The 16,012-nt window shown below is 35.9% G+C and overlaps 2 protein-coding genes across 5 annotated transcripts in view; one reads left to right on the top strand and one right to left on the bottom strand.

Annotated features, from left to right (window-relative positions):
* RTF2 (replication termination factor 2) overlaps nt 1-16,012 on the top strand; it is a 30,386-nt gene that overhangs the window by 3,052 nt on the left and 11,322 nt on the right. For both annotated transcript variants that reach the window (XM_059827158.1, XM_059827159.1), the window contains exon 5: nt 184-262. In XM_059827158.1, coding sequence (XP_059683141.1) covers nt 184-262 — 79 coding nt within the window. The remainder of the gene's footprint in view (nt 1-183; nt 263-16,012) is intronic.
* On the bottom strand, nt 5,994-14,305 carry LOC104252387 (beta-1,3-galactosyl-O-glycosyl-glycoprotein beta-1,6-N-acetylglucosaminyltransferase 7). 3 transcript variants are annotated; one of them, XM_059827166.1, is made up of 5 exons: nt 13,925-14,305; nt 11,280-11,416; nt 8,869-9,900; nt 8,300-8,395; nt 5,994-7,522 (listed from the first exon to the last, which is right to left on the bottom strand). In XM_059827166.1, exons 3-5 carry the CDS (start codon nt 9,842-9,844, stop codon nt 7,296-7,298), a joined length of 1,299 nt encoding a protein of 432 aa, XP_059683149.1. In that variant the 5' UTR covers nt 9,845-9,900; nt 11,280-11,416; nt 13,925-14,305; the 3' UTR covers nt 5,994-7,295. The 3 variants fall into 3 exon arrangements, with proteins under 3 accessions (XP_059683149.1, XP_009805293.2, XP_059683150.1); XM_009806991.2 differs by having other exon boundaries at nt 11,289-11,416; XM_059827167.1 differs by lacking the exon at nt 11,280-11,416.

Below are 16,012 nucleotides of genomic sequence, written 5' to 3'. Positions count from 1 at the left end.
TAATAAGTGCATACTTAAAGGTGCTGATACCTTGATTAGCTGCAAGAATTTGTAAAGAGAAAGTTAGCTGTGTCCAGCTAGCCCATTGGAATGTTGTTTCTGTGTTAAATCAGCACTGCACGTATATCTTTTTAGATAGAGGATTTCTTAAAAACAATTGTATGTCTTGTCCTTTCCTTGAAGGTTTTGCTTCTTGAGAAACTGTGGCTGTGTGTTCTCTGAACGCGCTCTCAAAGAAATTAAATCAGAAGTTTGTCACAAGGTGAGTTTTTCTTCAGCTTTAGTAGCAGTCAGGTCACAGATGACCTCCACAGATAGATATGTAGATATAGATACATACCTGTGTGTGTCTATATATATATACAATTGCATTCACAGCCACTATTATGAAGTGGTTTTTTAATCTGAATATGCAAATTGAAATGGAACTTGTAAAAGTTCTCTTTTATGATGGCTTGAAGTAATTCTATACGGCCTTTTTTAATAAAAATGTGTTTCTCAGTAGTTGTAAAAATGAATGTTTTTCTTCTCAGAGACAGTTTGATTTTGAAATAACTACTTTAGAAATTTCATTTTTTCGAATATTTGGTTATGATTTCAGTTTTAAAAAGGGTGATTGTTTTTGTTTTGGGGTTTTGGGTATTTGGTTTTGTTTGTTTGTGGGTGTTTTTTTTTCCTGAATGCATGTGGTTTGTGTTTTATCAGTGTCTGCTCTATGTGTTTAAACTGATTACATTTTCAGGTTGTGTTTTGATCCCTGTATTTTTAAAAGGACATTTGCTGTTGTCTTTTTTGGTTTTGGGCAACTCTTCATAGAATTTTCAGCAATTACATGAATTATTTTAGAAAATACTGACTGCATTTCATTTTACAGTGCTGGTTTGATCTAATTATATCAGTTTCTTTGTAGCTAGGGGCAATGATAAAAGTCGCAAATACTCCTTTTTTACCTATCACTACTTTTATTATCAGTGAGATTTGTGGTGATAGTTGCCACATTTAGGCAGAGTTACTTTTCAGCAAACACCCTGATATTTGATAAAACATATAGTATATTTGTATTAAACAAGACTGGGAAGGAAAAACTTGCTTGGTAAGTTGTTGCAGGTGATGTGGAATATTGTTAGTTAGGTTTAGCCTCTTATTGCTGCATTCAGTGCTAATTTTGTTCTATAGAATACCGGTTGAGTCCTAATGGCTCTGCTTTCCTGTTGGCAGATACTAATTTATTTTTAATGAGTTTTTTGTTTGCATCTAAATTTTTATTGATAGATGGATGCAACTTGATTATTAAATGCAGGAATGAGATGTTTTGTCCATGGTTTGCCCAGTCTGATAATCTTACAAAAACTAAATGAATCCCACCTGTTTTCTGGATTTTTTTTAGTAATTAGTTTTTATCATAGCCTCATATTTGCATGCAACTCTTTTCACATACATGTGAATTCTTCACAATATTCAGAAGGATGCTTCTAGAAGTAATGAAGTAGATATGATATAATATAATCTAGTCTGTCAGCTTTTCATTATTGGATTTTGGTGCACAAAGACAGTGGTAACCAGCTGGGAGAACGTATTTTAGTCCACATTACCTTTGATTAAGGTCGAAGAGTGATTTGATAGATTTTTGGATATATACAGATAATGTTCTCATTCTGTATTCAGAATCAAGAAGAGTACCAGAACTTTTCTAAATAGGATCATGGGGAACTGGTTGCCATGCTTTCTGGTAGCTAACAGTTTGTTTATATCCAAGGCGCTAATTAGCAGCATTCCCCCAGCACATTCTGTCTTTATGCAGCAATGGGGCATAGAGTAAAATGAACCAGAACTAATGAAGAAGGGAAAAAAATGAAGTGTTGTGTATTGTACATACACTGGGATTAGAAATTGTTTATTAACAAACAGAATCCTCTTCTGGTACATGTTCTTTCAAAATGCAGAAAATTTTCTGAAGTACAGAATGTTTGAATATGTTTCTACTGGTGCTAACTGCTGTATTTTAAGAATTACAGTATGTTTTTTGAACCAAAATCCAACCTATGGGATCCATGTGGGCCACAGCATGTTTTTTTTTTATGGCCTTGCCACCTTCCATCTGCCAGTATGTGCCCAGATGCCCAGCCCTATGTGCCCCTGCCATGTCTGTGTGCAGAGACATTATGAGACTTCACAGAGTGACATGATGAAAGTAGTTCGAAAAGAATAATCCTGTATTTGCTTGTTTACGTTATGTATTCAGTCTCTCTTTTCAGCTAGCAGAATCTGTGTTTTCAGTTCATCCCAGGGGACGAGGTTTATAGCATGGATGTAAACTGGACGAGTGTCAGTCTAGGAGCTGTGTGGCACTTCTATTCCCCGCTACTGTGAAATTCAAGAAAGCTCTTTCAAAACAAGCTATTCTTGTGCATTAATTTCACCTATGAGCCCACAGAGCAGTATTGATAGTCTGCTAAATTGTAAACAGCAATGGTTTCCCAAAGGACTTTGTCAAACAGATGCTGGAATGATGCAGTAAAAACATTCACCAGAGAATACAGATATCCAGCAGCCCAAACTACAATTCTGCAGTCCTCACCTTCATACTCGTATACTTTAAACTAGATCATCTGAACTAGGTAATGAACATATATTTACATGTTACAAGACGTGTATCATAAAACGTTGTGCTTCATGAAACTATAGGAAATTACTTTCCTGTGCTCAGAGCAAAGGGTTGCTTCCTTTCCAGGCCTTCTGGCTTGGCTCATGGGAACGCTTACCACTTTGTGGGAAGTCCCACAGACAGTTGTCTCACTGCTCAGTTTTCTTTTTTTTTTCTGTGGCAGCTCATACAAGAAATAGAGCAATCTGTTTGCCCAGTGATATGCAGGTCACAAAATAAGTGTTTAGGAAAAAAATGAATGCATATGCAGATTTTGCCTAATTCAAGGGAATGGAAAGCCCCAAGATGAACAATTCAGCATTCTTTGGTTTATCTCGACAGTATTTGCTGTAATACTAGATTTGAAAGGCTTTATGGAGTCTAGGTACAGGAAAGATGAAGCAGTCTTTCTGTCAGAGTTCTCTTTCAAAAAAACATATTTCGCTTCAATAGAAAGTTTACATGAAGAGCTGACAAGTACATATATTTATCTGTTTCTACTGGAATTGTTAAAAAGACTGTATTGGTACTAGGGAAAGGCACAAGAATGTGAGAGGGAACTGTCGTGGATGGAAGACTTTTAGTAAGGCAACTGTAATTAATGTGTGAGGACTTTTTCTAAGTGACTTACGTCCCTTGGAAGTAAACTTTTCTTTCTTGCTTCATGTCTTAAGTAGCAGGATACTGAAGGATTCAAGTTTAAAAAGACCATTAAAATGTGAAAACTCGTCAGACACTGTAGCAATGTTGAGAGAGATTGTCTTTTATTGCCTGAATGGTAAATGCTTTGAACCGTCTTGCCAAACTATAAAACTCCCTGGCCAAAGATTTTTTGAAAGAGCAATGAGAATTTTTTAGTGGTGGTTTATATTGGATAGCAAGCTTGTTAGATTAATTGCTTGGGACAAATTTTGAAGTTTCTAACTATTTAGACTGAAAAGAGTTGAAAAAGAGCTTTGTCTAAAATAGAGCAACTTACGAATACAAGTAAAACTTATAATACCTTTTTACACATAAGTGCATTTTGTTTGTGCCGTATTTTTGAGGTTTTGTACAGTAAGAAGAGAAAATTTAAACTATTGTTACTAAGTCACATGCCAAAATGTGCAGTATAGGACTTTCAGTCAGCAGGAAGAGAAACAACTTTGCTTCCAGATAATGGAGTTTGGTGATATGTATTCTGCAGCAGAAACTCTGAAGATCAGGAGTTTTCTGCTGCCTCCTGCTTCCTGTTCATCAGGAAGAATTGTATGTGTCATGGAAATTGTCAGTTTAGTATTTGCACTTTTGAATAGGATGTTCTCACCTATTGTTGTGTTTAATTCTCCAACAGACTACTAAAATTAAAAGAACAAGCAGGACTGTTTCTCGTCACTCTTTTTGTATTTGATGGGATCTTGTAGATTGTGAGTTAGTGCTCATCTGTGGTGGTCTGTAGATTTTGATGGGGCCCAAAGTGATTAAATGTTTTGGAATTTCTGTTCTAACTGGCTTCCTGATTCTTGCGTGGGCAATCTTTGGTGCCTGCTTGTTTGGAAGTTTGCTATATGACAAAAAATATGCTTTTAGAAATGATGGAATAAAAGAGTTACCTAGCAATGCATAACACCTATTTAACCTCACTTTTGGGGGGTTGAAAAAGGCACCATTACCAATTTTTTATGTTGATTCTCCTAAGAAGTTGTTATTGGTGTAATAGTGTGCTGAGGTAGTTTGGAGACAGGGTAGTCGTTATTGAATCTGTGGTGGAAGTCCTTCTGAGAGTTCAGGTAGTCACTCTGGAAGTTAAGGACGAGATTACATTTTAAAACATAATTTCTTGTGTCACTTTAAAATTTATTTTGGAACTGTTTTCAGAGTCAACATACTCTTAATACACACTTGAAATAATAACCTAACTATTAAAGTCTGTGCCATGTAAAACACTTAATCAAATGTTTAAATTAGATAGAGAGCTATTGAGCATATGCCTCAGGCTTTTTGAAACAGAAGTTATGCATATGTCTCTCAGATACAGAGTTAGTGTGTGCAGGATGGTAGAGAGCATAGTGTTTCCTTGAACAAGGTCACATTGACACTATTTGCTCTTAGATCAACAGTCATCAAAAGTTAGTAAACATTGGTTGCTGAGATCTAAGAGTTGTGATCGATCTACTTATAACATGATAACATATAGAACTTAATGAGCATTTTTTATGTATGTTTAAATGCTCTCAGCTTTCACAGTTCCATTACTCTTTTACTGTTGTTAGAAGTAAAAAAATCTTTCAAGAATATAATGTGGTTATGGTCACTCAGAATAATGAATAGAATATTGTTTCTTAACGATTGAGAATGGGCTGGTTTAATTATTATTTTCCTGGGGGTTTTATATATGTAAAATTTTGTTTAAAATACAGAATCCTTTAAGGAAGGAGGATCATGCTCCAATGATTTCTGAACTGACATGGGTAAAGTCATACCTAAATTATATTTTAAGAGGGTTATTTGTGCAGATTTTTTTTTTCCAGTTTGACTAGTTCAGCTTCTGCAAACCAAGCCCATGCTATGTAGCACCTTGCTATTGGATTTCTCCTTTTAACTCAGTTCAGAACTGAGACACAACAATTGTTCTGTGTGACGGTGACGAAAGGTGAAAGCTCGATACTGGATTTGCTGCAACGACGGTAAAAAGGAACGTTCCATTCACGTTTTAGAAGACAACATGGAGTGGGTAAATGCTGGCAGTGCCCTACAGTGGATTGGGTGTGGTTTGGAGAGAAATCAATTATGAATATTGCTATGATTAATACATGCTAGAGACCCATTAGCTTCAGTAATGGTTTTCAGATGGACTCTCAGCAAGCTCAGTGTGAACATGCTGCATGATGGGGTTTTTTTCTTTTTCTTTACTTTCCTACATAAAAAAGCATCTCCAACAAGTCCTGGGTTATACATGAAACTGAGTACAGGCCATGTACTGAGTACAGTACTTTGGGTTGAGTTTGTAAGTTCCTGTAAATAAATAGGGACCAGATGGTCTTTCTTCAGGTTAAAGTTCATTTGAAACAAATTATGTCTCCAAGAAACTCGTGTGGGAAAATGAGCAGTACAGTTCCAGGAACCTGGGAATAAGTTTTTAATAAGAAACTTCATGTTCTATTCTTGGGTCATTTGTTGATTCATTTGATTATTTTTTTTTAATAAAATGCTTAATCTGTAAGTCAGTTTTTGTGTAAAAACTGAGTGATATTTTGGGTGCATATTGAAGCTTACTTCTAAATTGCTCCTAGACATTTATTTATAATTTGTAGCTTCTGATCAAGTCAGCTTGTAAGTAACAGGATATATTTTATTAGTTCCCATCAGATTCATGCAAAAAAACTGGGAGTTTATTTGGATTTACTGGAATGAAACTTTAATCTGCATTCTTGCCAAAGTACTTTTAAAGGACAAACAGTTTGAAATGACTTCTCACAATTCAGGTTTCTCCTAGCCTCTTTCTGTCAGTACCACCTAACTAAAGACCTCTGGAGACAGTGTTTAATCCTGTGGAAGAGTTGTCATATTGTATGAAAGAACACCACCCATATCTTCTCTGTTTCCTCATATTCCCCCAGTCCTTTTGGTTGCACAAGTGAAAGGATTAATTTAAGAGTCCTGAAGAGGAAGGAGCAGCTCTTGCCTGGAAAAGGGCTGGATCCTTGTTCTTTTTTTATTACTGTTCCCTAGTTTTGCCTGTGTTGTATGTTGAAAGCCACTTCCTTACTGTAGACCAGCGAGTGCTGGATTGAGTCTGCAGAGGGTTTGGGAAATCAGATGCTTGTCCTGGTTGCTGCTAGGTGTTATCTCCAATTGCTGCGGACTGTTGCAATGTTCAGGGAAGTTTTGTTTCCTTCAGCTGGGTACACTGGGATTGAAAGATGGCTTTTCACTCAGTTTGCCTTTGTTCCCTGGCCTCAAATTTCCCATGTCTCCTTGCCCTAAACTCCTGCAGAGGCTCAGAAACAGGGACTTATAGGTAAACATGCATTGCAGGACCCCTACTACTGTTACTGGCACACACACCCTTTTTATTAGGAGCACAGCCTGAGTAGTGCAAGAGTGATATTGCCATGCTACACAATGAAATTAGAGATGCAGCTGGACACAAAAAAAAAAAAAAACAACCAGTGAAATGGACCGTGTCTGAAACTGGTGGTCACTTGCTTATCTACAAGCTCTGAAATTTTAGCGTGAACTTCATTATTCAAAATAATCTATTTCATAAGACATACAGTAGGCATGACTTTAACTTGTGCTCTTCGTATTTTATCTTTGTTCCTCGTTGCTTCCATTTTATTATTTTCATACCAGTTAGTCCTTTTCTTGGCTGCAGACATGAGGAATATGTATTTTTCCAGTTAAATAAGTCACTTAAAGGATTATGAACTTCCCCCTTGTCTTCAGTAAGTTATAGATTTAGACATGTTATTTTCTTTGAGAATTAACCCATTAGCAGTTGTTGCTCATTATCTTACTGTAAGAAATAAAGCCTGTTTATTTCACTGGCAGACTGGTAGTACAGTATTATGCTTACCCTCATGCTGTAATGCACAGAGTGAAGTCTATGGCTAAAGATATTAATGGCTTCTGTCAGTATTTTGAACACTTGTTTAGATGTTAGTTAAGCTCAAACATTCAGCTTCATGTTGAAGTAGTTCTCTTCCTGAAAACGCCAGTGATCTTCAATCGGGACTTCTGCCTGGTGCAGTACTTTAAGCCTGTAGTGTCTCTCTAGGCAGTCCATAACAAGTGGATATGTTGCAGGCTCAAATTTGTTGGCAAACAAATGAGGTGACTCAATAATCCACTGCAAATCCCCTAGTCCGTAGACACAAATGTCTCTGATGTAATGACCTGCAAAGACAGATTGAAGGTATCTGAAAGCAGCAGAAAGCTGAACAGAATCACTTAAAAAAATAGTTTAACTCTGTAGTGTTACTAACAAAAATTACCTTATTTCAAGAACACTCTATGTGAAATCAAATCTAGAGGATAATGCTGAATTTCAAACATAAAGGCAAGGGCTTGGTTTTGTATTTTACACAAAGGGATACATGTTACCTCCAACTGCTTTACTAACATGTTGCTCCGCTTAATATTGCGTCCTGTAGTTGGGCACGCTGAAGTTCTAATCTCCTACTTCTATTTGGATACCTGTTTAATCATGCAGTACTTTACTGTGCTGAGTTTATACAATTACATATTTTAAATTTTTTTTGCATCCTCTCCATGTGGTCAGCACTATTCTCCTTTTTTTATTATTGTTGAAATTGAAGAGATTTAACCCAATGTTGATGAAAGTATCTGACAAGCACGCTTGTCAAGTAAACCACCTACTCTTCACTGAAAACTGATCAATCAAGTTAATGCATTGGTAATTGGAGGTTGAAAGAACAGTTGTCAGTATATGGATACTGTGACGATCTTTGCAAGAATATATCAGAAGCTATTTATATTGGATACAGTGGAGTAATTTAGTAGGATGGCTTGCTGTTTTATTTGATACTTCCAAAATAAAATATGTATGACCACTGCGGCACACTTAATGGCTAGTTTAAAGCATGATATGTAACTTGCAATGAATGCTAGTCAGTGAATCAAATTTGAGTTCATGATCAAAATTCACATTACCTTTGCAGCCTTTGTGTATGGTTCCTTCTTGATCTTTCCATTTAATGGCTCGTATGTTTCCTTCCCAGTTTGCATTGGGTGTAGCCCCTGGAGCATCTTTAAAAACATAAGGTTCTGATTAAGATTTCTTTCTACTTATTACAGGGAAAATTTTCATTGCTGAAGACTTTTTAAATGCAGCTATGTTAAGTATTTATTTAGAGATATTTACATCATAAGAACAGACATAATTCTCAGTTTTATTGCTTTTTTTCATTCCTTGAGAGCATGAGCTTTTATGTAGCAAAAACATATACTTCTTTTAATTAGCGTTTTTCTAGCCTTGTAGCTAATGGTCTGCACCATAAGTAGTACTTTTCTGTAATCAAGCTTTGTTTCTCAGTCATCAGGAGTTGTGACTGTTTGAAAGGGCAGCATCAAGGCTGAAGAAATGACCATATTGATGCAATGTAACTCAATTAAGTGATGGTGATAAGCTCTGAATTGGAGCTTGCTAGCCCTCTGTGTCAGTGACCTTACAATGCTGTTGGTCCAGGGGTTATTCATAGTAGAAATAACATGTATCTTACCATTTAAACGATTCAGTGTGACCCAGTAGTGTTCATCCGGACTGTACGTGTCTCTTGACCATTCAAGCAAATCTTTTGCACGTGCATCAGTCAATGTAAACTCTACAAATTCTTTAGTGAGTATGTAATAGGCACTACCAAAATATATTGTCAAATTATATGGAGGTTTAGCTTTTATATTCTTTGTTGGATACACGTATGACATTCCAGAATGTACATATTCTCTGTAACTAACCTGTGTCCTGTGTTTCATATGAAGTGGTTGGACTACCCCAGGAGTCATATTTTTACCATTCCATTTACTTTTGATGTATTGTATAATGTCTTTGTTTGTTTTAATGGGATAATCTTGACCACATAGATTAATAACATAATTCCACTGAATTTTGGAATGAACTAGATCTCTCATGCAATTAATATCAGCTTGTAATCTTGAAAATCCTGCATAAACAACATTTTCTCTTTTTGAGGAAATAAAAATATTTTCAAAGCAATTAACGATGTTTTGTACAGCAGCTTTATAATCTTTTGGTGACTTTTCATCAACATGTATGCAGTAAATATTCTGAGGCATATAAATAGCTCTTAGCAGCTTTACAAACATTTCCAGCTCCTTGTGAATTGTGATAATGTATGCTAATGAGAAATTTCCTTCTTCATCTGACAGTGGTCTTGTGATAAAATGCAGAGTCTTCAAAACCATGGAGCAGTTGCATGAAGTCTGAATGCAGCTGAGTGGTTTAGGTTGGTAGGTATTCTGACAAAAGTTTCCAATTTTAAAGGCAGCGGTTTTCCCGACAAAAAGAGCTGAACAAAGTTCATCCGGGTAAAATCCACACTCTGCTATCTTTGCATTAATTTTTTGTTCATTTGGCTCTTCAGAAAGTGTATCCTTTAGGTAGATAAAAGTGTAGATGAACATACAGACAGCAATGCACACTAAAAATCCTGATTTTGTTGCATCAAGTGGGTTCATCTTCTATTTTCCAGATACTGTCTTCTCATCATAGTTTAATTAAGCATTCAGATTATCTGAAAGGAAAAGTGAGATAAAGAGAGGGAGAGAACCTTTTTGACTACTTTTTTTTTAATAGATGACGTGTTAGTGATGCATTTATAAATGTTGAGATTAGTCTCTTTCCAGTTACTAGGAGGAACTGCGTGTGTGCCCATGTGCATACTCACGTTGCAGTGAACTCACCCACTGGAAATGGTACTTGCAGAGGCATGAAGCAGTCTTTCTATGACAAACAAAATTATCCAAAGCACACAAAATGGCTTTTTACAGTATTACTTGAGCAAAGGGGGCCTAGCCTATCGGACAGAAGTTTCTTCTGCTTTCAGGCAATGTGTGTGCCAATAGGTGAGTCCAGTGCCGTAGGCTGGTCAAGGTCTAGCTTTGGAATAGGGAAGATGGGTGAGCACCGTGTGCTAAGGGACAGCTGCTGCTGAGATTTCTGTAAGGCCTGGGAAACCTTAAGTTCTGCCAGAGGACCAGAATTCAGTAAATTAAATCAGCAGAAAATTTATTAAATAAACAAAAGGAAGAGACAAAAACGTAATCCACAAAATACACTGGTTTTATCCTTATAAAGTCAGCAAATGTTTCTAACTCTTTGAGAGATTTTTTTTTTTCTCTGACATCTTTGTATTAGTGCTTTGGAAAACAGAACATGCAGGCAACACTTACTTCTTATTTTTAACATACGTGCATATCCTGAGATAAGTACACTACTGCCAGTATTAGCATTCAGTGATAACTGTATTTTACATCAGTATTGGCATAGGAGTTTTTCCATTGTGATTTTTTTCTTACGTATACCTTGTTGAAAAATAAGAATAATGAGAGTGCAGCTGTCCTGAATCCCACAGCAATTATATGAAGTCTTTATCATTGAAGCATTTGGTATAGAACTTCCTACAGAAAATTCCAGGTTTGGGGGAATGGTCCATCTACTGCTGTTAAGCTTAATAGTTAAATTTAACTAAAATCTTCCTTAAAGAGAATTAATTTTCTCTTATTTTATTCAATGAATTTATTTTTAACAAAATTTGTATTTCACCTGTAAATATTTCATGCTTTGCAGCTGTCAACATCACAACATATTTGTTATTACGTAGGAACAGAGAACAAGCATATTTTTATAAAGGTAGTTTCTTTATAGGAGTGCTATTGTGGTTAGAAGGCACTATGTTTTCATTAGAAAGAAGTAGAAAACACTTTAATGAAAACTCAGTATACATCTGTCTTAGAAGCTTGAAAATAAAGAGGGCATTGTAGTTAAAGTAGAAAAGAGGCATAGAATTTTAAAAGCATTAAAAATACATAATTTGAACCAAGAGAATGGATACTCTAATACCACAATTTAAAAATCTTATTAGGCTGTTGGGAAAGAATGTATTTATCTTACTGTCCTTACTGGTATGCACTGGATTTCATGCTGGAAGAATGCCTCTTTTCCACTTAGCATTCCAGAAAGTGGAGTTGTGTGTTAGGTGGAGGGTTCATCCATTTTTCTTCTACGTTCTGTCAGCAGTGCTCTTCAGTCTGCATTGAATGCACAGGCCAAAGAAAAACATTAGGAAATCAGGTCCCAGAAGAATATTTTTTCTTCACAGCTCCTAGGGGATATATTTACTGGGTAAACAAGCATGATATGAGTCTTTCAACCATTTGAACAAAAAACTTCAACAAATTAAATCACAGAATGATGTCAATCCATGTCAGCCTTTCAATATTGTGTGGAAAGGAGGAGAAAATGAACACCACTGAAAGGTGAAAGCCAGGATTTTCACAGTAAAAATTAAATACCCCAGTTCTGTAGCCTGCTACCAGCTGACTACTAGAGCTGAGAATAGATTTGCATAAAGGCCATTATGTACCCAACAGTAGAAGTTAGGGAGAGGGAGTGTCTGTTGGGGAAGCACTGATTTTTGTGGACCTGGAGTCACAAAAATGGGTTTATTCTGAGTGAATAATTACAGGAGGAGCATTGAGGTTACTCTGAATTAGTGAATGTGATGTGGTCTCCATAGTACATCACAGGGAGGGTTCATTCTGAACATAAGAATTACACTGAAGACACACAGAAGTATTTGGGACTTTATACCTGCATACAATATAGAACATCTGTACAGAATAAGTGTGCTCGTCAGGGGTTTTTTTCATTAAATACATCTTTGTCAACAGGTTTCAAAGGATAGTTCCCTAGGGAGCCAAGCTATAACCTGTTCATTTCATACAGTTAAATTTTTATTACCCTTCAAATAATAGCTTTCAGGGATGTTTCAGGTTGTTAAGTGTTTACTATGGATTTTTCCTATTGAACTGCATGGCATCTAGAAGCTATATTTTATATGGCAGCACAAAAGTACACAAACACCCCATTATCAGGTAAGAGGAAACAATTCCTTCTCTAGCATTAACGTGTTTCTGGGAAATGACTAAATGATGAAGCCTTGCCTACAAGAACAGAATTTTACATCTTTCAGCCTCAGGGTATATTACAGAATGAAAGCATTGGCTTTCTGCTAGTGTTTTGCCAGATTTAGAGCTAGAATTGCAGCTGTTAGTCCCATTGTGTATGAAATTTCTCACTTAGAAGAATTCTCTAGCCCCTATGCTATTGTCTGCTGTCAGGGACTATGCTACCATATTTCCTCCTGCCATTGAAAAGCAAGAATATCGTACTGTTGAGAAGATCCACTGTCCAGGCATAACCCAGTCTATGCCTGTCTTGCCTTTTAATTTTATTATACAAGAGTGCCATTATAGGCATTTATTGTTATCAGAATTTCTCTCTGAAACTTAACCTTTTCTGTGTTACGGATGGGTTTTCTAAATCTGGAGGATGAAGTTACCTTAATTTTCAAAAGTGTTGAAAGTAGTGTTTGGCATTCTTCAAAAAACAACCTGTTTGTAGGGATTTTCAAGCACTTTTGTGGCTGCTTTTATGGATATTACTTAACAGAAAATTGTTGTTGTAAGCCTGAGCTCCTCCATCTCAATTAAAAAGGTGAACTCTAGAGAAAAGTGGAATTATGTTTATGCCTGAAAATAAGCCTGTGAAATATCATCTCAGTTCATCAAGACCCCATTAGCTATGTACTTTGCTGTGCATTTTGTAGTTGCAAATCATGGTACAATTCACTGTTTCTTCCTACCATAGGATTTTGGACTGCATCATTGCACCTCTAAATATTCTGCCTGTACTCTTTGTATTTGCTTAATATTAACATTTAGATAAAGTTTAGTACGTATGACTTCATAATTCAGTGAAGTAAATGAACTTCTAATAAAATGGTTAAAAGGCATTAACTCCTCATTTCCAAATCTTTCTACGTCTGTTTTTGCCTGAAAGGTGTTTATGTAGGCATTACTGTAGACATTTTATAAGCAAGTGAATACTCAGTTGTCTAAAAACTTAATGTTAAAATCAGCACTTTTAACTGCCTTTTACTTTGCTTTGCTCTTTCTTTAAGCGTGGGTAAGTATGCAGAGTCTGATTCTGTGTTGTGACACGCATCAAGTAAAAGAAAAAATTTCTGCATCATACCCAATTAATACTGCCTTAGAAATTTTAAATCATTCTTACTTAAAAATACTGCATTAGTATGATAAGTATTAAACAGATTTATGGAGGTTTACCTGTTCATCCTTGCTATTTATTTCTGTTTTCCTGTTTGTTTTTTCTCTTGCATAGTGTTTTTGACCTCATAACAATTTAAAACAAACACTATGGAAGCTATTTAAACCATCAAGTTATAGGGCTGTAAAAAAAAATCAAGTTGCTTGCAATAGAGCATAACAAGTATTCATAAGTATTGTGGGGTTTAGGATACAAACAACACTAGTAGTAGTGACCTCCACCCTACTGTACATTTATGATAGACTAAAAAAAAATTATTAACCTTATTGCAAATTTGAGTATTTTTTAAAGTGAAATGGTCTTTCTGAACTGAAAATATTTGTCACTTTACAAAAATTGAAATGTTGTGTTTTAATAAAGGAAAAGCAAAAACCTGACATCCTACAATCTAATTTATTCAGCCTTACCTTGTACAAAATTAACCAGGAGACGGCAGCATAATGAAAATAAATAGAGTCCCATTGTCCTTCAGCAGAATTCAGACAGCATTTTTCATTCTGTTGCTTATGTAGAGATCTCGCTTAAGTGAAAGGGGTTAAACATTAACGTAAATGTTTTCATTTAAGACTTCATCTGGTTTCCCGCAATGCTTAGCATATTTATTCTGCAGTAATGCTGTTTAGCTTCAGAAATGTCCTTTGCTTCACAATAATGAGAGAAAACTTCAGCTTGTCCAAATTTCTGTTGCCGCTCTTTCCGAGACAGCCTTTAAAGGACTGAAATCAGACTTTCAAATATGTAGAGTACATTGCTGATGATTATAAATAGTATTGCTTTACCTCAGAGGCTTTAACCTCTGCACTGCTAACGGAGCATGCTGGATGATGAGAACTGGAAAGGAAACGAACCCTCTCCTCCTCCCCCCCCCCTCCCCTCCTCCTCCTCCCCCAGTTCTTAACTGTTTGCCTGCTGAAACTTTCCAATTTGCAGCAAATAAGTATAGCAAAGAATTGCCTCTGGTCATTTCTAGTAGCTGGAAGCTTAAAAGATAATAAATGAAATATCGCCTTCCAAAACTGAATGTTTACTCTGTTACTACTTTTATAAAGGTTCTTAAGGTTTTTAATAAGTGAAAAGCTAATAGCTGAAATTTACTGGAATTAGGAAGCTTTGGGGTTCTAGAAACGAATAAGAAGGCTGGTGTATTTTGGACGTGTTCAGATAAAAATAGCATGTTGGTCAGAAATAAACAGAAAACCTCAAGGTAAATTAAGGCACAGCTGCAGGTATGGCAGGTACAAAATTATCGTTGACTTTAAGGGAAGCTCTGTAAATAGAGGCTTCTGCTTGGACAGTATTTTCGTAGTGGGTGCTACAACTTCTGAGTGAAAGTTCACATTCTGTGAATTAGTATGTAGGAGACTTTCTACTCTTCCCAAGTTATCGTTTACTCTTTGCCCCGTTGCATGTCTGAGTAGGGTGGTAATGTCAAAAATCGTGTTCATCAAATCTTACGCTGTTGAACTTCTAATGAGTAAACCTCTGGAAGAGTATCTCTCTTGTAACAGTTAACTAAAAACATCTTTTAAGAGACAATAATCTTAAATACATGAGCTTGTGTGGCTGGTAAATGAACGGTGATATGAGATGTCTGTTCAATCCTCTTCCTAAATACTCCCCTGTTTAAAGATGGACCATAAGGTTGCCGTCATGTATGTTCCATAATCTTGTGGGAATTGTTTTGGAAAAGTATTCGTGTCTTTATGCGTTTCCTAGTAATGGTTCTATTTAGGAGGACTGCAGGAGTTAACTTGCTGTTTATAATTTGGGAAAGAGGTTTTGGGTTTCTCCTAAGACATTAAACTGTAACATTGATGTAAACATTTAGATATGCAAACAGATTTGCCTGTTGTTTCTTTGTATTATATTAAAAATGGAGTACTAATGGATGGAACTACATCTTAGATGCTGTACAAAAAACAATTACTCTGTCAAAAATAGTTTACATCAAGAAATATGGTACAACCATTGTCTTATGTAGCTGAAACTTAAGAAGAAACTGTAACGTTTAGAATTCAGGAAATCATCTTAAATTAAGATTTCATTATTACTAAAAAAACCTCTTGTATTTTATTCTCTAAGAAAGATAAGAAGCTATCCTACTATATTAAAATTACTTGAAATCTAAAAGGTCTTCATTATTTGAAAAAGTAATTTCACTGTTTCTTTTACTAGTTTAGGTTTAAAAGATTGTATTTATGCCTAAGCTAATATGTCTTTTACAGCTCATAATACCTTTATTGTTCTAATGATTTTAAGTCTTCGAGTTGGTTTTGGGTTTGGTTTTTTGTAAAGCTGATTTTCTTTTTTTTTTTTTTTTTTGCTGTATGTATGTACACATGAGATATGTAGGGTACATAAATTTATGAGCGTCAGACTTTGAAGACCTATGCAACAGTACAGGCTTGGGGATGAGTGGCTGGAAAGCTGCCCTGCGGAAAAAGACCTGGGGGTGTTGATCGACAGCCGGCTGAATATGAGCCAGCCGTGTGTGT

Source organism: Gavia stellata, chromosome 20, assembly GCF_030936135.1.
Source record: "Gavia stellata isolate bGavSte3 chromosome 20, bGavSte3.hap2, whole genome shotgun sequence".
NCBI classification, from domain to species: Eukaryota; Metazoa; Chordata; class Aves; order Gaviiformes; family Gaviidae; genus Gavia; species Gavia stellata.
The sequence above is the reverse complement of the archived record's forward strand: the minus strand, read 5'-3'. Positions and strand labels throughout refer to the sequence as shown.

Excerpts from the sequence above, each read along its gene's own strand:
- LOC104252387 (XM_059827166.1), bottom strand. The coding sequence starts at position 9,844 with ATGAACCCACTTGATGCAACAAAATCAGGATTTTTAGTGTGCATTGCT. Across the intron at positions 8,396-8,868 it reads CACACTGAATCGTTTAAATG|ATGCTCCAGGGGCTACACCC; the intron begins GTAAGATACATG and ends ATGTTTTTAAAG. Across the intron at positions 7,523-8,299 it reads CATACACAAAGGCTGCAAAG|GTCATTACATCAGAGACATT; the intron begins GTAATGTGAATT and ends CTGTCTTTGCAG.